The sequence below is a fragment of the Notolabrus celidotus genome, chromosome 5 (assembly GCF_009762535.1).
Source record: "Notolabrus celidotus isolate fNotCel1 chromosome 5, fNotCel1.pri, whole genome shotgun sequence".
NCBI lineage: Eukaryota > Metazoa > Chordata > Actinopteri > Labriformes > Labridae > Notolabrus > Notolabrus celidotus.
The window spans coordinates 8107522-8131730 of record NC_048276.1 but is presented as its reverse complement, the minus strand read 5'-3'; the positions used below and the strand labels follow the sequence as shown (position 1 = coordinate 8131730).

Genomic DNA, 24209 nt, shown 5'->3' with positions numbered 1-24209 from the left:
CCAACGAAGAAGAAAATGACGAGGCTGCACCTTAAAATACTTTTAGAAAAAGAAATATACAAGAGGCTCTACACACACACACACACACACACACACACACACACACACACACACACACACACACACACACACAGGTATAATTTGTGTAATTATAAAGAAATAATAATTAATATTGCATTTTAACCCTGTTACACTGGCTGAGGCTCATCCAACACCAACCCAATGACTCTGAAAATAACTGCATGATAGAAATAATCTAATAATTTTTTGCTGATGGTTACAAAATAATGACTCAATCTTTTGATATGCACACATGGTGGGAATGAAGCACAAATGAACACCAGAGTGGTTCAAACAAATATGCACTGGATTATTAAAACGACACATTAAAATAGTTGTGCTCTGCCTTGACCATGCTTCCAGGTTTTCTGTACGATTTTGTGAAGGTAAAAGACATTTTAACTTGTTAAATGGAATTAAAATTGTGATTATCATATGTTGTTGTTGTTGTTTTGTTGAAAAACTACACGTCTCTAGATTTTCTGGGCACCAGCTTTTGTAAAGATCCTACAATATGAAAATATGTGCAAAACTTTAAACATACGGATTTGGCCCCAGGGTTAAAGATGGAGTGGATCTCACTTTTTTCTTAAATATGAGACAAATTGTGCTTATTTGGTGCATATTGCCAGTGTTGTAATCCTTGACTAACCTGCTGGCTACAACTTGTGGGCTATAGTACAAGTAGGAATGTAAGGAGGTTGAAGCAAAATCAGAGATGTGAGCATTTGTAACTCTTCTATAATGATTTATCTATAGTAGTTTGTTGTAATTGTACGTAATCATCATGTAAATCACCCTCTGATCTTCTTTTATTTTTTCCACAATTCTTATTGTATGCATGCAATCTCGATATCTTTCTATCTTCCATATCTTCCTCAATCTTACTAAAAGCCTAACGAGGGACAAGAGTCAGAAACTAGCAATAGCTATAATCTCTATATGCATAGCATCAGTTACTACAGCTGTTTTTAACAGGCAGATGTTGTACTATTTAATCTGCTGTGTCCCTATCAAATAAACTATATCATATTTTAATGAGGAAACACTGGAGGTAAAATAAGATGTTAAAACTCAAAATAGGAAATTAAAACCACCAAAATAAAATACATTTCTAAGATAATAAAACATTAAAACATTAAACCATTAAAAGAAAATAAGATACTATACTTAAAATAAATAAAATACATAAGAACAAAAATCAATAAAATAGAATAACGTTGACTACAATTTGAACTAGATAATAAATAAATAAATAAATAAATAAATGAATACAAAATAACGGAAGAGGATTAGGGCCCCTGGAAAAAAAATGAAGGTCAAATTTTTTATTTTATTATTATTATTATTATGAGATTAAAATCAGAATTCTGACTTTTTTCTCAGGATAATAATAATAAAAACAATTTTGACCTTACTTTTTTATTTTTCCAGTGGCCCTAATCCTGTTCCGTAATAAATAGTTTATAATATGAGAAAGAGACCAACTCATTTCTTGTTTTGATGGATGGAAAGTTCTCTCATCTTTGGGCATCTCTAGTAAAGTAGGCAGTGACGCTGGCTCCGCCCACCCGCTGCCTAAACCGGAAGTTTAGCTGTTGTTGTCACACTGGAAGAAAATGGCTGCTGCTCCGACTTTTTTTCAATGAAGACCCTGATATTTCAATTTCATTTCGTTTTCTCGCATCGGAGCTCTCGTCGACCGCTATGCAACCTTGAAGGCAAGTCCCCCCTGTTGGTTGAGTGTGAGGTCGCTCTGTCGGTTTGTGTCTCAGACGATGAAACATCATTAGCGTGGCTGGTTAACTTACAGCCTGCCCACTGGGGAACGGGCTAGCATGCTACCGTTAGCCTACCGTGTTAGCCTCAACGGTCAGGCAACAGCGAGCTTGTTGCTACTGAGCCTCTCTCTCTCTGGACTCCAGGCATCACACTGAAGTCACCTTAGCTACACTCTTTTATCCACCAAGGAGCAGATTCTGAATTCATTTGTTTGCTTTTCCATTTTAAATATCAGGAGATTGTTGAAAACTTAAACAGATTATGAGAGATCCAGGATGTTTCTGTTAAACATGAGAATGAGGACCACTCAGGCTCTTTGAAATCACTCCTGTTTTTTCCACAAAGAGTGCATCTTTGTTGATTTTTCTGTGTGTGTGTGTGCAGGGTGTGAATGGTCACTCCAGGAAGGTGACAGCGTGGGGCAGTAAGGACAGCATCGTCTACCTTGCAGCTGGCGGTGGACCACAATGGTAAGCTCCATGTCTTTCAGATCATATCCCCTTATATACTCCATTGAAACCCACAGTCATGTGTTTACTGTTTAAAGCATCTAATCAGAGCCTTATCTGTGCATGCACTGTTCCTTTATTCTGCAAAGGTTTGAGAAATCTCAACTAATATGTCACATTTTGCTCCTTATCCTCTTATAGCAACAAGTTTTGGAATATGCATTGGATCGAGCCGAGGTAAGAGCTGCTTTTTCACTCCTGTGTGCCTTTAGAGAGAGAATGAACAGCCTGTCCTCACAAGAAAGTCTGTACTGCCTTTGATTAACACACTGTTGTGTTTTCTAGTACATTGTTGAAAGTGCTCGACAACGACCAGCCAAACGGAGACTTTCATCTGGTGGGAGGAAGAGTCTTTATCAGAAGCTCTATGAGCTGTACATGGAGGAATGCGAGAAAGAGCCAGAGTTAAAGGTTTGTGTTGCACATCTGAATGCACAGTTATGACTGGGTTATTATGAGCATGCATGCAAACTTTGTTCATTCCAATCTGATGGGAATAACTGGAGAAAATGTACATTTTGCAAATATCAACTGTGTTCATAATGAATTTTAAGAATGCATGTTTAATGTATCGATCAACCGCATGGAACGTTTAAAGTGCAGGCAACTGAAGCAAAATGTAACATGACAATTTTCAGAATCAGAAATACTTTATTTATCCTGGGGGTAAATTCAGTTATTACAGAATGCTCTTATACACAGTATGAAAGAAAGTCAAAATATTAATAGAAAGAAGGAATAAAATAAGATAAAATAAAATTGAATAACAATAAAGTATACACAGAATGGCAGAATAGTTAGTTAGCTATGAACAAAACCGCTGTGAATGAAGATATTATATTCAAGGATGTTAAAGTGTTTACAGCATTGCATGCATATAGGAAGTTTCTCCAATTCAAGTAAGCTCCTGTTGTGTTTTCAGCTGATTTTTTTTTTTAAAAGTCAGCTGTACATATTGAAGATATCATGCCAGATCGGTTGTCAAAATTATGTTTATACAAGGTGGATTATTTTCAGTCGTATTTCAAATGGCATATGCCTCCATTAGGAAGTATATCTACCTCTGTTTTACTCACACGTCTTTCTTTTCTTCTTCATCTGCCTTGACTCACTTTGTTTGAAGATTGTTTTCTAAATTAAGATAAAGAAAAAACTAACAATACATTTCCAAGCACTCAAGGTCACCGCACAGGGCAGAGTTTAAAAAAGAACGATATCAAAATTAGGCTGGTAAAATCAACAAGACATGATACATTATAAATAATAAATGAAAATAAAATGAACAGGATAAGATACAGTGCAGTGAAGAAATGTAGTCACAGTGAATATGTCAGTTTAAAAAGATGTGTTGTGAGATGGGCAGAGCGACTGAAGGCTCTGGACCCCATGGTGGTTAAGCTGGCGGGTGGTGTAGTGAGGGGAATGGCAGAAGAAGACCTGAGAGTGTGGGTGGGTGTTATGATGGGGAGATGTCCAGAGACGTATAAGTACAGGAACAAAGTCTTTAGTATTGTACATGAGTTATCATTTCTGCTGTTTGGTTATTTCAGTATGATTCATTCTGAAAAACAATACTATGGTGGAGTATTAGGGTCACATTAAGGAGGAAAATGCAACTTTGAGAATAAAGTCATAATATCATGAGAATTAAGTTGTATGTATTTGATAGGAAAGAGTGATAACTTCTGGAAAATTCACCGCTAATTAATTTTAAATTCAACTCAGAGTAAATGTTGGTGGAAAACAGCAGCACACTTTTGAGTCAGAGGGTTGTCTTGGTTAGAACAATGTGAAATCTCACTTTCATTTCTTTCTTTATTTTTCTTCTGTTGGTTGTCCGTGTGAAGAATTTAAGAAGAAATGTGAATCTACTGGAGAAGCTGGTGTCTCAGGAGTCCGTCTCGTGTCTTGTGGTCAACCTGTACCCCGGGAATGAAGGCTACTCTCTAATGCTCAGGGGCAAAAATGGATCTGGTAAGAAAGGTCAATCTAGCCGACATCATTCATTGTGTTCATCATATCTGGGTACCACACTTGTCTTGTCATGTTTAACGTTTCTGTTTTGTGTTGCTTTTATAGATTCAGAAACCATCCGGCTGCCATATGAAGAAGGAGAGCTGCTGGAGTACCTAGATGCTGAGGAGCTGCCTCCTATTCTGGTGGATCTGTTGGAGAAATCACAGGTGTGCACACTAAATGGAAATGCTCATGTGCATGGATCAGTGTAGGTTTTTAAATGTTTTCCCTTGAACTGGCTGTAAATTTAACTTAAATGATCTGAATGTGAAGTTATAGTGATGCAGCTAATTGAGCTTTCTCAGAGGCTTCAGACATGTTTCATGTTTATCCTTTTAATGCACAAAGAAGCACTGCAGGGTTTTACTCCTAGTCTGTTTCTCTTTTTTTGGTAATCTCACTTTTTTTTGTTTTACTATAACCCATCATCACATGTGTTTTAGGTGAACATCTTCCACTGTGGCTGTGTGGTAGTAGAAGTGAGAGACTACAGGCAGTCTGTTAATACAAAGATGCCCACCTATCAGAGCAGACACATCCTGCTGCGGCCAACCATGCAGGTATGTGAACCAATAAAAACAACAAACTATTCCAGAACTGTGAGCTGGTATGACTTCGACATAGAAACATATACACTACCATTTAAAAGTTTGGACACACCCTCTCATTCAATGTTTTTTATTTATTTTAATTATTTGAAACACTGTAGATTAAAACCAAAGACATCAAAACTAAGAACAGATATGGAATTGCCTTCATGACAGCTTTGCACACTCTTGGTATTCTCTCAGTCTGCTTCATGAAGTGGTCCCCTGGAATGGTTTCTAATTAACATGAGCCTTGGCAAGAGTTAATTTGTAGAATGACTTGCCTTCTTAATGTGTTTGAGACCATCAGTTGTGTTGTTCAGAGGTAGGGTTAGTACTCAATGGATAGCCCTATTTGACTACTGTTGTAATCCAGATTATGGTCAAACCAGATTATTTCATACTTTTGATGTCTTCAGTATTAATCTACAATGTGGAAAGTAAATAGATACCATTGAATGAGAAGGTGTGTCCAAACTTGTAACTGGTAGTGTACACTTGGAACACAATTCATTGTTTATATCTTTGTGTTTGTCCTGCAGACTCTAATCTGTGATGTCCATGCCATGACCAGTGACCACCACAAGTGGACACAGGTACGAGAAACAAAAGACTGAACCCTGACTCCATGTCAGCTTATTTTATTAACTTTACCTTCAACTAAGCAAATAAGTTGATAAACAACCCGTCCTAGATATCAGCATCTTTTCCTTTTCTTTTCTAAGGACGACAAACTGCAGCTGGAGAGTCAGTTGATATTGGCCACAGCTGAACCTCTGTGCCTGGACCCCTCCATTTCTGTCACCTGCACAGCCAACCGTCTGCTCTACAACAAACAGAAGATGAACACTCGCTCCATGAAACGGTACGCAATACACTCACACACTCTGTAGCGGTCTGAAGTTGTCTTGTTTTGTAATCAGACAAAATCTAATCCATGAATGATTTGAGGGCGTGATCAAATGATGAGCTCTCACGGGTGTTGTGGTGTCAATAATGCCTGTGTGTTGGGTTATGTAACTTAACAGTAGGACTTAAGATAAGGGAATAATTGGATGGTTTTTTTTTAACTGAATGCTTTTCATGAGTAAATCTTAATGTTTATTATAGGAGATGAAACGTCAGGGTGACACATACTTGTTTATTTTACAGCTGTTTCAAGAGGCACTCTCGAGCTGCTCTGAACCGGCAGCAGGAGCTCTCCCATCTGCCTATGCCGCCACAGCTTCAACTCTACGACTACCTACAGAGGAGAAAGGAGAGGAAAACTGCTCCTGTAATAGACCTGAAGATCTCCAAGATTGGAAACGTAAGTATTTAAAAATGAGTCTGTATACACTGTACAAATAAGATTAGAATATAGTGATGGTGATGAAGGCTTTTTACTGCTTCTAGATATAGTATTCACTCACTTTAATTAAAAATATGTTGCTTACCTAGTTATTTCTCTACTAGCAAATGTCCATGCATTCTGTAATAGTGCTCCTCCACTTACTTATCCTTGTTTCTCTCTTTCCCTCTTTTTTGCTGCTTTAACACTCGCAGTGTGTCGACATGTGGAAACAAAGCAACTGCCAGTTAACTGTACCGAAAGAAATTGATGTAAGTAGCTTAATGTATTTCTACAACACTGACTTAAACACTTGAACCCAAAACACTTAAGAACCACTTGACTCATAGTCTGGCTGTTACAATGCCGAGCAACAAACAAACCAGATGGATGTATTTGTTTGTTTGTTGCTCTAGGTGGAGAAATACGCTGTGGTTGAGAAATCTCTGCAGTTGGAGGACTCTCAGCCCACCACTGTGATCTGGCCTGCTGAGGTAAGTGTGACAGCAGCAATAAAACTCTCTGTGGGTACCAATCGATGATGGCTGTTAGCTGTTAATATGAAGCAGGGAGCTGTTGCGTGTCGAGGGTAATCCTTTATGAGAAAATAATAAAATCTGCTTACATTGTGCAGGATTATAATACTGGCCCCCGGCTTTGTGCTGCTTTTGTTTTGTGTCATCAATAATCAAATATGAAAAGTCAGAAACAGTGGAGAGATTCAAAACAGATTCCTTGTTGTTGATTCAAAAACTGCAAACTATTTTAAATATGAAACATATATATAAACCATTGATAAAGTAAAAAAAAAAAAATAGTACAATGAAAACAACATCAGCAATATTTCTCCTGCATCTTTGACGTGTTTCTCTCTCATCCCAGAAAAACTCTAGTTCACAATACAACAATGCAACATGAATTATTAAAACTACACCACATTGGTGAATAAAATAAATATATAACAATAATAATAATAATAATCGATTGGACTTATATAGCCTCTAAGTACTCCAAGTCACTACATGAAATGAAGTGTTGCGTTAGTTCATGCAGGACACAGAAGTCATATGCCTCAGCTGCTGTCAGCTGTCAGGCTGACAGTTTGAATCATTGTTTCCTATCCACACAACCAATCACAGCCATAGTCTGTATAAATAATGGATGTAATGTCGGTGACCCATCTGTTTCTGAAGCATTGTTTTGAGGCCAATCCTCAACAGGAGCCATATTGCTGCTGTCGAGCGATTGTGAGGTAAAGAGGAGGGCTTTGAGCCGCCTAGCCAACAGCTAAGGTGTTCCCGCCTGTCAATCAAGTCAGCTGTGCCTCTCATTGGAAGACTTGTAATCTCAATATCTTTGAAATGACTGCGTTATGAAAAAATTCACCCCCCCTACCTACAGTGTGTGCCGACCGAGAAATGAGCTATCCAGACTACACTCGTTTTTTGTACCAGGCTGTAAACATGTTTATTTCTGCTGTAAAGATCGGCTTTTTTGATCCTCGTGTTAAACTTTGCCCCCTCCTTAGTCAAAATGTGGGTTTTTTGCAATGCACTCCCTGGAAAGCCTAAGCAGGCTGCTTGGCTAACCCAGGGGGTGCTAAAGCAGAGCTTATAGCTCCAACATAACTGGATTTCCATTTGGCAGTAAATGGTTAAATCGATGACGAGCGTGTTCCTGACTGAAGTGCGAAAAATATAAATAGCACACCAAATAAACAGAGGTGGTGAGGGAGTAGATGTCATGTGTTGTAGTCTTTTTGTTTGTTTTTGAAGAGGTATGTTTTGAGTGGGTTTTTAAACGAGAGATGAGCGGTGATGGGGGACAGGAGATTAGCGTCTGATGATCTGAGGCAGCGAGATGGGGAGTGGTGTATGAGATCGGTCAGTTATCAGGGGTGATTAAAAAAATTCCCTCTCAGTTTGACATTTGATGGTGACAAAAATAGGACTTTTTCATTGCACATCTTCTCGACCTGTTTACCTCCCTCTCTGTTTAACATTTTAGCAAATGCAAAACACCTCTAATCTTTATCCTGCACATCATAAAAACACATTCTAATTCTGTTATCTCCACCTTGTCAACACAGGAAGTTGTAGATGACTACACCTTTGAGTGTGAGGTGGGGGGCCAAGCACAGAGGACCAAGGTGTCTATCTTCCAGTCGATGGGAGACCCACGGGTGTACGGAAAGATCTACTGCGCTAAAGAAACAAAAGTAGAGGAGGACAGCAACGACCTGAAGCTCATACATCCTCCGTAAGGACAAACTGAGAAACATCTAGTGCACATGATTGTATCTGAGAAACCTCTCTGAACTTCTCTTTCTGTCCCTTGTTTACAGTTTTCTCATAGGCTCAAAGATAGATGCAGATCGGTGAGTCGCCATGTTTGCCTTTATTAAAGCTGGTACTGTCAAACACAGAGTTACTGGGGATCTGCTGTAGGAGAGTGTTGGATAAGTCTTGTGTTATGTCTGTTTCACAGGTTTCTTAATCAGTATAAAGGAGTTTATGAGAGGGATGTAAAGTGTCAGGTGAAGATGTCACATAACTCAGGCACCTCAGGGCAGGGGCCGCCCTCGCCCAGCAAAGATGAGGTAAGAAAGAGTTCAAGGATGCTCCGGGTTTGTGGGATACTTTTATTTTTAGAGAGACAAAGAAGAAAGTTTGACATTGATTTTTTAGGGGAAAGCATTCATCTGATTTGAAATTGGCATTGTTGAAAATATTCCGATGTGGCTAACAAACTGTTTTTGATGTCCTCTGCAGGGTGACGGTATTTCTCCACTGGTCCAGACGTCTGTTTTGGGAAAAGGTGTGAAGCACCGACCCCCTCCCATCAAACTGCCTTCTAGCAGCAGCTCCTCAGGTACGTCTGCTCCCTCTAACACAAAGACAGCTGCAAACACGTGGTAGCCATGTACGCTTCTCTTTCTGTCTTTTTACTTTAAGACGTCTGGTATTTGTAAAAAGTCCCAAACCGAAGTAGAACAGACAGGTCAGTGGAAAATGAGTGCAACCAAGCCTTAAATGGCAACTTCTGGACTCTGTCAAAATTATGTAGTTTTATTAACTCTAACAGAAGAGAAGTATCAGGGTTTTTCCTTTTCATGGAGAGCATTAAGACCGTCTGGTTTTACAGAGGTCAGGTGTTCCAAGGGTAGAATTGATCCTTCAAAACACCTGGTCCAGGCCAGGGTCAAGCCTCAGGGCAGACCACGGACCACCTAATCCAGCTTTTGCTAAACGAAAGAATGCTGTGGCCCCATTTGAAAACTGAAAAATGTTCTCATTCCTCATTCAAACATTGAATCACTCAACACTTTTCAGCATGTGAAACTGAAATGACATATTTCCCAGTTTGTTTTGATTTAATAAACAAGAACATTCTGTGCAAAAGTGGACCCACAGTAATGGACAGCAAATAAATAATCCTCCTCATACGAGCAACATTTTGCATTTCAGTAATGCAAAAAAAAAAAAAAAACAGGACCTATCAGTAATCTGTTATATTGAAAAATGAAAAAGTAATATATAAGGGTCCACCTGCAGTACCGTGCACGCCTGATAGGGGGCCACAGTCCACACTTTCAGCTGATCTGATGAACAGAATGCATAAATAATGAGTGAAATAAGACCATAACATGTGGATTCATTCAGCTATGAGGTCATAAAATGATCATCTATCCTATATGAATTTCCGTGAAAATTTGCAGTATAACTAGATTAGCCACAGAGTGCTGTACATTCCTCATCCCCTCTTGTTGTGTCTTAGGTAATCCATATAGTTCCAACACCAGTGGTCTTCTGAAGTGCCCTACGCCCCCTCCAGCCAAAAGCCAATCTCTGAACAGGAAACACTCCATGGAGCTGGGCCAGGTGGGCCTCCTGTCGCCTGCCTCCCTCTCCCCCATGGGCACCACACAGAGTGAGTACAGCTGAGTCTGAGTAACAGCTGGCCTTCTTGCTTTCATCAGACACAGTCGTGAGAGGGAGCCGTAGCGAAGCGCCTTACATCAGCTCTTCCCAGGCCTCTGAAGTTTTCCATCGTTGGAATGTATTTTTGATTGTTTATGAAAATGAATTTGACATGGTTTTAAAAAAATAACAACTACAGGGACACATTTAATACATGACATGCAAATGGAACATTGTTTTAATACAAGCTCATTTCCCTGTTGTATTACGCTGTTATGATGAAAAGGAGAAAACCATCAGAGGAGGTGCCAGGTTTTCATATTTTTATTTATCCTATTAACTGTGATTCAGGATGATAGGCCTCCATCTGGTGTAAGCAGCAAAACTGAACTAGCAAAAGCTTTAGTGGTCACATTCTTCACTCAAGTAGAAGTACAAATGTGTGAAAAATACTGAGGTTAAAGCAGAAGCACAGATTCAATCAACCTTTTACAATGATAACGAGTCAATTACAGAGACTTTTAAAACAAACATCAAGGCTATCAAAGTGATCAAATGGGATAATCTGTGATATGATGTGAAAAATAACTAAAAGATACATAAATGAAAATTAAAGAGATGTATGGGATTGACTATAAAATGCACTGACATAGGAAGGAACTATAGATTAATATGATACAATAAATATACACAGGTACACTTAGCTGAAACAGTTACAATAAGTGGAAAAAAATCAAGTTTCTAAATGGTCCAAGGCGTAAAAGTGCATCTAGTTCAAGGAACTGCTGCAGCTTGTTCCAGAAGTCAGGAGCAGATTAACAAAAGGAGTCTTTCCCAGTTCTGACCAAACTTGAGGAATATGCAAAAGCAGCTGGTTTGAGGTGCGAGTCTGATCAAAACAGTCAGTGTTCAGTGAGGTATGGTGGTAATTTTCTTTTGAGAGCTTTATTTATAAGAAGATGCCGAAGAATATTTAATCTCTCTTGGAGCGAGGACCAGCCGACCTTATTGTAAAGAATGCACAGATGAATGTTATAAGATAAGATAAGATAAGATATACTTTATTGGTCCCCCATTGGGGGAAATTCTTTTGTGACAGCAGCTTACAACACAGGACAGGGGAAAACAACAATGTACTAACATAGTTAAAAAATATAGGGGTCATCTGTAACAGATCTTAATCAATCAATCTTTATTTGTATAGCACCAAATCACAACAAAGGTTATCTCAGGACACTTTTACAAACATAGGAGGTCTAGACCACTCTATGTCAAATTATGAACAGAGACCCAACTTCAAGACAGGGTAAGACTCAGTCTGACCCCACCTTAATCCATCATGAGCATTGCACATCCCAGTATTTAGCTAGTTACAGTGGCGAGGAAAAACTTCCTTTTAACAGGCAGAAACCTCAGGCAGAACCAGACTCATGTTAGACAGCCATCATGCCTCGAGTTGGGTCTGCAAAGACAGATAGAGGGGAGTAAGAGAGAGAGGTGATAGTGATGAGACGAGTAGTAGAAGCTGTTGCCGCTGACGTCCAGTACGTCCGTATCAGCTGGAGTGTTAATGCAGAGTTATAAATGGGGTCAAGGCGTTTGAGGGTTGAGGAAGTAGCTTGTCTATAGATTATGTCCCCATAGTCCAAGACAGACATGAAAACAGCCTCCACAACTCTCTTCCTACAAGACTTCAGTTTCTCTACTGAATTCAAAGTGAAAACAGGGGCATCAGTGGCCTAGCGGTCTAAGCACGCCCCATATACAGAGGCCACAGTCTTGGTTAGAGAGGTCTCTGGTTCAACTCCCAGCCACGGCAATTTGCTGCAATTTTCTCTTCAGCTGTTCTTTCAATAAAGGCAAAAATGCCCCTAAAAATATAATTATTAAAAAAACGTGCATGCTCTGAAAGTATATAAGTAAAGGGAGTCTTTAGTTAGCAGGGTTGGTTGATCAAAATATAAATGTTTGATCATTTTCCCTCAAATGGAAAAATTTAAGAAGGAAAAAAAGGAGTACTAATAATGGTGTTATAATTTAGAGGTTATAAGTTCTCAGAGATATAAATACTTAACTCAACTTTTTTCCCCTCCAGGATCGGGGACCCCAAAGCCATCCACCCCCACCCCCACCAACACGCCATGCTCGACGCCTCACCCTGCCGACTCCCTCTCTGCTCCTCTCTCGTTGACCCCCACGCCTTCAGACCTTCCAATGGTTCAGAGCCAGACACAGCCCACCCTCCTCACGCCCTTTGCCCAGCAGCAACTCGCTCTGAGCCAGCCTCTCCCCGTCATGACCATCCCTCTGCCCACCATGGGAACATCCATCACCACGGGGACCACGTCATCGCAGGTCATGCCCAACCCGGCGGGGCTCAATTTCATCAACGTGGTCAGCTCTGTCTGGTAAGAGAATAGTTCCTAATGCAGCACAGCCATCTGGTCGTCAGTGTCACCTTTCAATGATGATCCTGCTCTGTCTGTTTTGTGCAGCAGTCCTCAGACCCTGATGAGCGGCTCCAATCCCATGCTGGGTCCAGGTCTTAACCTGAGTGGAATCCTGCCACCTGGAGGGTTGATGCCCACCATGCAGTCAGCAGCACAGACTGGTGAGACATTACTATGCTGATCATTTATGGGAAATAAGTCTGAGTTGAGGATGCACTGACTCAATCCTAGTATCAGGTATCAGCCAGACACTGACTCAGAAAGCTAGATCAGGTGTCGTGACAAAGAGCCAGTCTATGGGGAAGGTCTATTTTACTCAGTTCAATTCTATTCTGTGTTTATGGCAAGTCATCTGTCCAGTTTGATGGAGGCAGACTGAGTGTGTGTTTATTCTGTTCTGTCTGTAAAAGTAAATCCACTCTGTGTTGCAGGGAGTCCGTTTGGCCTTAACAGCAGTGCTGGGTTGAGACCGCTGAATCTACTGCAGGTATTTAATGTTGTTCTGTTTCACTGTTAGAGGCATGCACTCTGTATTTGTCCTGATCCTGCACCTGTGTTATCAAACCTGGAATACTAATGAGCTGTGTATGACTCAGCTGCACAGCTCACTGTATGTGTAGAGAGCACTCTTCACCCGCTCACCCTTTTATCTGATGTTCAGATAGTGGTAGTCACCCTGTGTTGTTTCATTGCTTGTTAATTCTCCTGTTTCCCTCTCTCCTCATCCCTCCATTCCTCTCCCTGCTGCCTGTCCTCTTTCCTTTATCCCCTTCTCCTGGTCGGTTATATCCCCCCCCTTACCCCCCTTTTGTTTTGGTGGTGTGTGTTTTGTGTGTTCCTGTTTTACCCTCCAGATCCCCACTGGTCCTCTCATCTTTAACTCTCTGCAGCAGCAGCAGCTTTCTCAGTTCTCGCCACAGCAGAGTCAGTCAGCCACCTCCAGCCCTCAACAGCAGGGGGAATCGGTGAGAGACACTGTTAGCACACGCACTACAAAAAGTGTTATTATGATGATGTCATCTTTCATAGCAACAGGTGAAATAGCAGACTACAGCTGGAGTTATAACATTTGAGTTCAATTTAATTGTAGTGATCATGTTTGTTCAAATCTAAACTGGGATCCAGGCGTCAGTCAAGACGCCAAGATATAACATTACCTTGAAGTGTCAAAAGGAAAACATCTTGTTCCCAGGGACCACAGATGTAAATTAGTTCTTAAGCTAACTCTGGCTCAGTAGTTGTGTTGTGCATGGTGCCTGTCAAATAAACAAATGAACTAAACTAAACTGAACATATCATCCCTTTTTAAGTATCAGGAGTTCACAAAGCCAAGAGCAAGCAATGTAGCTTGGGTTACGAAGGTGATAAATGAGCAGTAACACACTGTGACTGAACTTCAGTCCTTCAAAAATCATTACAGATTTCACTAAGCTGCTATATTTGGCCAGAAGTCAAGAGGGAAACCTTTCTAAAAAAGATTAGACAAGGTCCAACAGAAGAGCCAGGACTCTCACCAACGAGTGCCAACAAATGTAACACCAAATCTGTGGAAACCTAATGCAACTTTTGAGATGCCCTGTATTGTACAAGAGAAGTTTGAACAGACTGCATAATGCGAGATAAATTTTGACATCTCTATTTCAACTCTCAACTCATTTTTATTTATATAGCACCTTTCATACATATAAGCATGCAGCCGAAAGAGCTTCACAAAAGAACAGAGACAGAAAACAACACAAAATGGGTAGAATAACAAGACGTTGTAAAAAATACTTACAAATAAAATAAAATCAATACAGTGAAATTGATAAAATAAGTAAGAGTAGAGGGGCAAAATTAAAACATAGTTAAAGTGAAAAAGAAAAGTGAATATATATTAAAATAAAAATAATAACTATAACTATAATAATGATGATGATGATGATAATAATAATGAAAATGATGGGAAAAAAAGAAATAAAATAATAATAATAATAATAATGATGATGATGATGATGATGATGATGCAGTCAAGGGCTCAGAATAAGTTACTCTAAAATAAAAGAGTAGATTATAAAGGTATGAACTTTTAAAAGAGAAGCATTCGAGGACCTCTGCCCAACTCTTTGCAGCTTGAAAGTTGTGTTATTTGAGTTAAAGTATTTCTGCCATAATCTTGCACCCCTTTATAACCTTTTTCTTCCTCTACAGGGTGAACAGGGCTCAGATCAAAGTTTAGGAAACCAGCAAACAGCGGTTATCAACCTAGGAGTCGGAGGCTTCATGTCTCCACAGGCAGCAGGTACGACCAACACACACTCACACACACACACACACACACTGATAAACATTTAACACTCATCAATTCCTCTAAAATACTCACCTCCATAACCTCATTCAAACATTTGACACCATATCACTTCTGAGTACTAATCACATGAGATGTACTAATGTGTTCACTGTGGTAGTCTCTGTTCATCACACTGTAACTAAATGATGGTTTATCTGAAATGAGCCGCTGTTCCTCTCCGTGGAGCAAATGACAACTGACAGGAGAGACTCAACCTCCCCTTCTTCTTCTCTGCTACATTCTCTCTTTTATTTTTCCTCTCTTGTTTTTCCCCCCACCCTTATTTCTTTCCTCCCTGCTCTGTCCATTTTCTTCATCTCTGCCTGCTGTTTCATTCACACCTCTTTCCTGCTAACTCCATTCATCCTGTCTGACCCCTAAACTCTGTCCATGCACTCGTGCACAATCTCTGCCATGTCCTCTCATTTGGTCTACTCTCTCTTTCATTTCATTTTCTCTTCTTTTATGTGGCAATGCATCACCCAACCTCCTCCCTCAAACTCCTCACCGCCTTCCTCCTCCTCCTCCTCTCTTTTTTGCCTTTCTGTGCACTTCTTTCTCCTCATACTTTGCTCTCCCTCTTCCTTCCTCTTTCTGCTCTGCTCCATCTTTCCATCACATCCCTCCCTCTGGGGCTCCCTGTCTCCCTCCTCCTCCCCCCCTCCCCCATAGTGCTGTCCCAGTTGGGCTGTGGGCTGGACGGGCCTGGGCCCCCACTGCCTTCTCCAAGGCTTCAGCAGCAGCACCAGCCACAGATCCAAGTAATACAGCAACTTTAACTTCTACACACACACATATACACACTCACTAGATACACACCAGGTCCACCAGCTGACCTGGAGTGCCTTGAGGTAGCAGGCAGGTGGGTTTGATGCTGATTGGGAAAGGCATTGTGAGGAACTTTCATGTGGTGTTGACTCTGGTAACCCCTTGGGATTAAATTGATAGTGCTTTTCCAAGTTTAAGACTGCATTTCCCATGAGCACCACCACTGTGTGGTATTCCACTTATTTGTTTTCACTACAAAAGCATCCTTTGGCAAGAGCAACTAAAAATGTGGAATGCATTTGTAGTGGAAACAAATGAGTGGAATACAGCTCTTCTTTTTAACACCACTTTTCTTTGTTCAAGACAACTTTTACAGGATGCAGGGTGATGAAATAATGTACTAATTTATAACTACATGAAAATATTAACTGTAACATAACACCAACAAAACTTAATAAACTCTAATTTATTACTGTTACACTTATCTTACAAAAAGTGATCAGACGTACTGGTTACCCGTCACAGCCCTGGGGTCATGATATGTGCTCCAGAGGCCCAATAGATGTTTAAAAAACATAGATATGCACACAGTTTAACTCCTTATTCCTCAAATAGCAGCAAAGTATCAACATGCTGGCATAAATATTAAATCCTATTCAAAGCTATGTTGCTTTTTTTTTTCCAGCAAAGCCCTACTGTTAGAGTTTCTCCATCTAAAACAAAACTTCAACAAAAAATGTATGTTCTTTGTTTTTACTAATCATGCTCCAAAATAAGCCAAAAGATCAAAACATCATCTACAGTACCAGTCAAAAGTTTGGACACACCTTCTCATTCAATGTTTTTTATTTATTTTAATTATTTTCAACATGTAGATTAATACTGAAGACATCAAAACTATGAAATAATCTGGTTTTGTCATAATCTGAATTACAACAGAAGTCAAATAGGGCTATCCATTGTGTACTAACCCTACCTCTGAACAACACAACTGATGGTCTCAAACACATTAAGAAGGCAAGTCATTCTACAAATGAACTCTTGACAAGGCTCATGTTAATTAGAAACCATTCCAGGAGACCACTTCATGAAGCAGACTGAGAGAATACCAAGAGTGTGCAAAGCTGTCATGAAGGAAAAAGGGGGCTACTTTACAGGAACCTAAAATATAAAACATATTCTGCTTTGTTTAACTATTTTTTGTTAATTAAATAATTCCATATATTCTTATATAGTTTTGATGTCTTCAGTATTAATCTACAGTGTTTCAAATAATTGAAATAAACACAAACCCTTGAATGAGAAGGTGTTTCCAAATGATTCCCGGCCATTTGCTGCACGTCTTCTCCCTCTCTATACTCCCCACATTTTTGTCTCTCTCCATCTTTCCTCTCTAGTAAAGACAAAAATACCCCAAATATAACTTTTAAAAAATAACAAAATCCAAACTTTAAAAGCAGAGTTCTAAATCAGAGCCACTTCAGAGTAATCGCCCAAGATTAACTTGTCTTCTTTCACGGAAATCTCCGGTGCTAAAATTCAGTTTAAAGAAATAACCAATCACGTCACTGGTAATCTCATTTTACAGTATCGGTCATGAAGACGCATAAGAGTGTATAAAAATGAGGCAACTTCAAAATCAGTTAAAACTCCTCACAGTGCCTTTAAACAGACTGAGAACTAGCAAAAAAAAAATAGTGTTTTGTTCATTACATATTTTGTGTTTTCATCAGACCTGGGTCAAATTTAGAGGAATCTTAAAAAAGGTTTAATTTTAAGAGCTTTAAATATGTGATGACATTTGGTATAACCTCCCTATAGGCTCATGAAAAAATTAAAAATAGCCTTAAAATAACACAAGTATACTTATGTAATTTCCTTCTCATGACTAGCATAACTTTTATTCGACAGCATCACCCCAGGTCTGATTTTCATCCAAGGATTTAGATTTTTATGTGTTGTGTATCCACACCATCTTGTGTTGTTTGTTTTGTTGAAATCTTGTCTGAAGCAGCAGTCCCAGTCCTCCTAGCAAACCTTCACACACACACACAAAAACAAAGCTTCTGGCACTTCCAATGGCAGCGACTAACAGCGTGTTGAACTGGGAGGCATGCTCTCCTAAAAAGCATTCAGCGACAGGACCTGAAGTCTTGTCATGGGGAACACACTGTTGTAATGATGCATCACAGCAGGTTAAAGGTGACAGGCTGAAAGCATGTAACATCAGGGGGCGGGGTTTGTTTTTGTTTTATTGCCCAGTTGAAGTTGCTGACTTACTCTGAGCAGGTTGCTGAGCTGCATGCCTGTTGCTGCCGGGATCACAGCCGATTCTATGTCTCCAGATCGCCACTGGTGCTGCTTGACTATCCTGCCTCACTCCCCAACACACACCCCTCAAAACCTGTCCCCCACAATCTCTCTCTTCCTCCTTCGCCCTCCCTCTCTGCAACCCATTAACCACTCTTCTGTGTTTCTTCACACACTCCTCCTGTATGTTGAACCAGGCTTTAGTTCAGCTTCACTAACACATGCCACTGTCAGACTGAAAGGCACAAAGCATTCTGCTGGTTTTTAACTTGCTGCAGTTGCTCCTCACATATTAGATCCAGTCCATCATGCATAATGTTGGTAGTAATGACTCTTTTTTTCTCATCTTTCTTCTGCATTGGACAGTTGCAATTCTTGCAGCACCAAATGCAGCAGCAGCAGCAAATGGCTATGGGAGCAGCAGCTCCTCAGGGGGGAACACCACGGCAACATACCGCCAGCCAACCAAGAAGTAAGAGGAAGAGGAGTCTGCCACAGCCGCTCCCGAAGTCATGACAGACTTCAAATCACACTAAAAGCTACACCAGGACGTGAATGATCCATACTGTGCTCTTTGTCTGCCTCACTGTGGAGTCTGCAGACAAAAGAAAAAAACTTTTTGTCATTTCTGTGTCTTTTTCTAGCTGACAAATTTGTATGTAATGGTTGCCAGAGGGTTTTGGACAACCAAAACTGTGTTCACCTTTGAGTAAGGGGGATTTTTAGAACAGGGAGACCTACGCCTAAAGAACCACGGTGATATTTTTTTGTGATGAGACAGAAAAAGATGGTTCTCGTAGGTAGCAGGCATTCATAATTACAAACCGCCCCTTCAGGAAGACGTCGCTCTACGGGGGGATCCTGTGGACTGAGAGGATCATGAATGCACAGTCTCAAAGGAGTCCTCGTGAGGCTGCTCGATCTTCCTGCTTCTGCTCGGTTGAACTCGATAGAAACTGCCCTTTAAGAACGGATCCCAGCTGAGCTCATCAACACCAAATCCTCCACACGAAGCATCACATGTGAGAATGCTACATCTGATCTGGAGCAGGGCCTGGGAGCAGCTCTCTACCTCTCAGTCTGTTGGAAGTATTTCTTCTGTTAGCCATCTCGGCACAGGGCTCAACCTGAGGAGGGGGGGGGTTACTCAAGGTCAACATGCAAGACGGTGTTCCTGCTTTTGTACAGCACATTTTGAAAAAGGCATTTCCTTTTAACGAGTTCAGGAGCCATGAGAGTATTCTTACGAGACATCTAATGAGTGTGTATGTGAGACATTTCTGGACACTGAGAAATAATTTTTTAAGGATTCTTTGTCAGCAGTTTTATTGTTATTAAAAAAAAGAATATATATTGACAGTGAAAAATACAGCTTTTAGATAAACAGCGTGGTCTGAGGCTCTTTATTGTCCTGTCTTTACGCTGTGGATGACTTTGTGGATGAGTTTCTGGATCTCTCTCTGACGCGTCGCCGCTCTGCTGATGCACTCCTGCAGCTTCTCTCCTGACAGCGACGTCCCTCCTGAATCAGAGGGGAAGATTGTTAGCAGGGATGTAAGGTTATATTTAAACCAGACTTTTTTTTTAAGTGTGTCAGTTTGTTTTGATACAAAGTGGAAATAACTAAATCAAATTCAGAAACTAAGTGCACATGTTTCAAAAAAGCAGGGAAACTAAATCGAACATCATCCTGTTAGTTATTTGTTTACTGGTTTAATGCAACACACAAATGTCCTTAACCTTTGACCTGAAGAGGTAGTTAAAGGGATAACACTTGAAAGTTTTTCAGACCTTAATTTAAAGGTACAGTGTGTAATATTTAGCAGAACAGACTTGGTAAAAGTGGAATATATTCTACGTTTGTTCAAATGAGCGTAATCGCCTAAATATAAAAAACACTAGTTTTTGTTAACTAAGAATGAGACTTCTTTTACTACATAAGGAGCGGGTCCCCTTCCAAGGAGGCCGCCATCTTGCACCGCCATGTTTCTACTAGGGAAGGGATGTTAACAATGAATGGATTGTTAAGAACTTAAGCGGACAGGTTTTTTGGTTTCCAATTTTCTATAATGTGGAACAAACATTATGTGGTCTCATATTACATTCAGCGATCAGTAAGGTGTCATACTTTTTTTCTTAAGTTTAAACAGCGGAGACGCTCAGCTGGGGGATGCGGCTGAATGACAGGTCTCCACGAGCGCCTCAACTGGACGCTGAGAGTCTGAAATGTTTCTGTTCAGTTCTCTTGTTGCAGTAAATCCACATGTTGTAGTCTGAGCCTTCACTTTATACGATTGTATGTCCGCAGAGATTATTTTTTGAGCCTGCCCTGCTCCACACGTTGATATTCAGCATGTTTAACATTTTAAACACTTCAATATGATCCACAGATATTTAATACCGTCAGTTATACCCATTGTGTCGCTAAGGAAAATTGGATTAGGGGAAAAAACGCATTTGGCATTGTTTTTGATATGGAAAACGTCTGTTTTTAAAAATTATTAATCAATGATCGATCACGGAGAATTCTTAAAATGAACCTCCCTAGTTTCTACAGAAACACAAATTGGACAAACTAGTTGCGGCCAAATGCGTTTTGCTACTGACCAAGTGGCTGCCTGAAATATCAGGGTTAGAAGAAAAAGATGTTATGAGAAAAATAATTTGTGTTCATAAGAGTCTATGATAGTAAAACCTTGACAAATGGAGGATCATAATTCTAATACACCACAAGAGCTTTTTGTCCTTGAAGGCCACCGTCACCTCTAGCGCTTCAACAACAGGAGGGTGAGTAAGGGAGCATTTTGATCTAGAGTCTGACTGCTTCACACTGTACCTTTCAACTGTCACTAATTACTCAATGTGTAGATTAAATTAAGAACCGTACTAATTGGATTAACCCTTAATGGTGGGGATTTAACCTCTGATTTAAAGGTTTTCTTATATGTGTCTGACCTGGTTTGTGTACAGCGCAGAGTCGATCCTCCTCGTCCGTCACTACAGTGAGCTGAGCCGTGGACAGACTCTCCTCCTCAGACGTCGGGTCTACGATCAGGATGGAGCTGCACACAGAGCAGGTCAGGATTACAACAGATCCACTAGACTTCAGAAAGTGAAGATAGATAAACTGAAAATCTTTCACTTACTCGTCAAAGATGCAAAAAGAGGAACCGACTGGATGTTTGTGAACGTGCAGTCCTCGTCTCTTTTCTAAATTCACCTCTGGTGCACTCGTCTCTGAGTTGATGGTGACCTCTGGGAGTTGTGCTGAAGAGGAGCAGGGGAATTCATTTAAGTATATTAACAAGAAACACAGACATCTTTATTATAGGCTTTAATTTATATTCACAACGAAGGAGAGAACAAGGTTAGATTCACTGGTTACAATAAAACAGAAAATGTGTTTTACAGCACTTACTGTTTTTTAAAGCAGCCAGCATAGCGATGATACAAGCATCCAACACGTTTCCATCATAGTCCAGACACATCAGGTCACAGTAGAGCACCCAGCAGAGCTAGAACCAGAACCAGTAGGGTGAGGACCAAAAACACAACATGCATAAACAACAGCAGCAGTGTTTTCTGTTGTTATTTACCTTTCCTCTGTCGATACACAAGTCCTCCGTCTGTATCACTTCGGAGCTGTGAAACCAACAAAAGCAATGGGTAAATAAAAGCAGGGGAGGAGTAGACAGGTGCATCTCTGTTATCAAAGCCCAGGTCACACTGTCTGTATTTTAGGGTCCTGTGGTTCTTGAAATATCCCACATAGTATCTATGAAGCTGAGGTCAAGCCAGTTGGCTTCAAACATTTTAGTTTACATGTAATGAGTCTAGAACTTATTGAATGTTAAATAAAAGATGGAAAATATTCAACCTTTTCACAATATTCTAATTTATGAGATGCACCTGAAGTCTTTTGAATATCAGCAGACTTTGAAAAGAAAGCTTAAAGTTTTAGTTTTTTTTAAGTGAGTCTCACCTTTCAATGACATCAGCGATAAACTGGCTGGCAGCCTGGGCTTGTTCTCCTGGAGGACCCGGTCGAAAACGAGAGGAACACAGAGGCGGCAGGTCCACGTTTGGTACTAACAAGAACAAGACAGAGCAGAGAGGTTGTGTGTTTTGTTACATCATTACTGGGTCCATAAATAGAAAAGGAGAGACAAGATAACACAACATGCAAGTTTTTAAGACATAGGCCAAACATAAGTATATGGTAAATAAGTAATGCTTATAGATTCACTGTTGTTAAATTCAATCATATTATTTGAGAAGTGACAAAACATTTATTTTTTATTGTTCTTGATTAGATAATGTGATCTGTTTCAACATGAATCAACTTAAATCAAGACACACATGATGAAAATGCAGGATTTTTTTACATTTTGAAAACTATGATATATCCATTAAATTGCATAAAGTAGCAGATGTTTTATATTCTATTTTTTTAGCAGTATAAATGCAAATTTATGACAGAAAGAAAGAAATAAAGGATAACTAAATAAGCAGTATTGGTATTTAATGTTCTGCAACATCAGGGACAAGAACAAGGTGCCTTCCTTTGAATCAAGACTTGACACCTGTGTATTGTACTCACCTATGTAACCTTTACCAGGTGCATCAACTGTAGGATTCGCCAATTCCTGCACATGAAGAAACACGAAGTCAGTCCAAATTAAATTCTCTTTTCTATTCACCATCTGATTTCTGTGTTTATGTTCATTTACCGCTTTGATCCCACAGATGACTGTTGTGTTTCCAACTTTCACCAAGGCCGAGCCATCTGCTGTGGATATGGACCCTGAACACAGCAGACAGAGAGAGGAAGTTTGTTGGACATTTGAAAGTTGGATTGGAGAACACAAAGCAAAGGTTCTTTTATAAACTGCAGATAAGACTCAGTGTTGTTTCTCACCTATGTTCAGTGTTGTTGTTCTGAATTCTGACAGCTCCCGTCCATCAGGTCGACAGTTCTCTTTCTGAAATTGTGATGACATTGACATGAGTAATAAATCAAACCAAAATCAATCACAGTGCAGAATGTGTTTATGTGAACTATGGGATGAGTTTATAAATGTACCAGGAAGCTTCTGTGGTACTCCAGAGGTTCAGCAGTCCTGACAGAGTGCAGGTTTCGGAGAGAGAGAGACAGAGGAAAAGAAGAGAGGCATGTTTACGAAGAAATTTTAAATTTTCACAAATACACAGAAAAATAAAGTTCACGTTCTCCTTAACTTTCAGTAATCCTGAGTTCGTCATGTGACGTTTAATACAAATCATCAGATTAAAGTTAAATTTGATTTAAAACTCATTTTAAATTCCGCAAGTGATAAATTGAATCAATAAACCAAGATACGACATAAAAAAGAAGTATTTGGGATATATTAGCTGCAATCTAATCACTCTTACTTGAAACCAGCCGCCATGATGTTTTGATTGACCACGTGGGTTCGGTGTACGCACTACGGCAGCCGATAGGAGGAAAAAAGCGAAGGACAAACGCGGCTTTGATGTGCCGGTAAATGAACCCTCACCTCATTACAAATCATTGACTTTAAATAAAATACAGTCTATGATTAATATAGAGAGGCTGTTTTATGCATTTTTTCTTTGTCTAAGTGAAATTGAGAAATATGTTTAAAAAAATAAATAATGATAATAATAATAATAATAATAATAATAATAATAATAATAATAATAATAATAATAATAATAATAAATAAATACAATAAAAAACGTTTGTTGAACACTTTTAACATTTTTTGTTTGAAACTTGGCATTTTTATTTTTTGGACTGTAAATTCAAAAAGAAACTCATGAATCTTGACAGACATAAAGGGGTAATGTAGACCACATTGACTTATAAAACCGGATTTTCACAGCATAGCTCAACTTATCCGTATTTTTCTTTGTATGTTAATTTATTTTCCAAATAGTTGACTCTTCATGTTTGGATGGTTTTGTGTATGATGTTTTTAAGAAGAAGAAAATTTGTAGTAAAATAAGTTTTTAAGAAAAACTAAACACAAGTTAAAACGCTTAAAATAATGTCAAGTTAGTTTAGAATTGAAGGTAAATAGGTTCGTAAATTAACCATAAATTAAAGTGTTTGATGTATAGGTTGAAAATAATGTTTGCAGTTTTT

At 39.5% G+C, this 24209-nt stretch overlaps 2 protein-coding genes across 7 annotated transcripts; one reads left to right on the top strand and one right to left on the bottom strand.

Annotated features, from left to right (window-relative positions):
- Nucleotides 1–1638: 1638 nt before the first annotated feature.
- Nucleotides 1639–19445, top strand: supt20 (SPT20 homolog, SAGA complex component). Of its 6 annotated transcripts, none has more exons than XM_034683353.1 (24): nucleotides 1639–1781; nucleotides 2227–2312; nucleotides 2493–2528; nucleotides 2637–2762; nucleotides 4199–4325; nucleotides 4431–4534; nucleotides 4811–4927; nucleotides 5497–5550; nucleotides 5680–5819; nucleotides 6107–6263; nucleotides 6500–6556; nucleotides 6701–6778; nucleotides 8374–8543; nucleotides 8629–8661; nucleotides 8772–8883; nucleotides 9056–9155; nucleotides 10062–10214; nucleotides 12300–12612; nucleotides 12700–12815; nucleotides 13086–13141; nucleotides 13509–13619; nucleotides 14845–14935; nucleotides 15656–15744; nucleotides 18428–19445. In XM_034683353.1, exons 2-24 carry the CDS (start codon nucleotides 2310–2312, stop codon nucleotides 18575–18577), a joined length of 2493 nt encoding a protein of 830 aa, XP_034539244.1. In that variant the 5' UTR covers nucleotides 1639–1781; nucleotides 2227–2309; the 3' UTR covers nucleotides 18578–19445. The 6 variants fall into 6 exon arrangements, with proteins under 6 accessions (XP_034539244.1, XP_034539243.1, XP_034539242.1 ...); XM_034683352.1 differs by having other exon boundaries at nucleotides 4199–4334; nucleotides 12703–12815; XM_034683351.1 differs by having other exon boundaries at nucleotides 4199–4334.
- exosc8 (exosome component 8) lies at nucleotides 19357–23578 on the bottom strand. Its single transcript, XM_034683358.1, has 11 exons — nucleotides 23474–23578; nucleotides 23145–23181; nucleotides 22980–23043; nucleotides 22792–22865; nucleotides 22662–22707; nucleotides 22044–22149; nucleotides 21658–21703; nucleotides 21480–21576; nucleotides 21208–21328; nucleotides 21017–21123; nucleotides 19357–19583 (listed from the first exon to the last, which is right to left on the bottom strand). The coding sequence occupies exons 1-11, from the start codon at nucleotides 23488–23490 to the stop codon at nucleotides 19465–19467; spliced, it is 834 nt and encodes a 277-aa protein (XP_034539249.1). The 5' UTR covers nucleotides 23491–23578; the 3' UTR covers nucleotides 19357–19464.
- Between the last annotated feature and the right edge of the window lie 631 nt (nucleotides 23579–24209).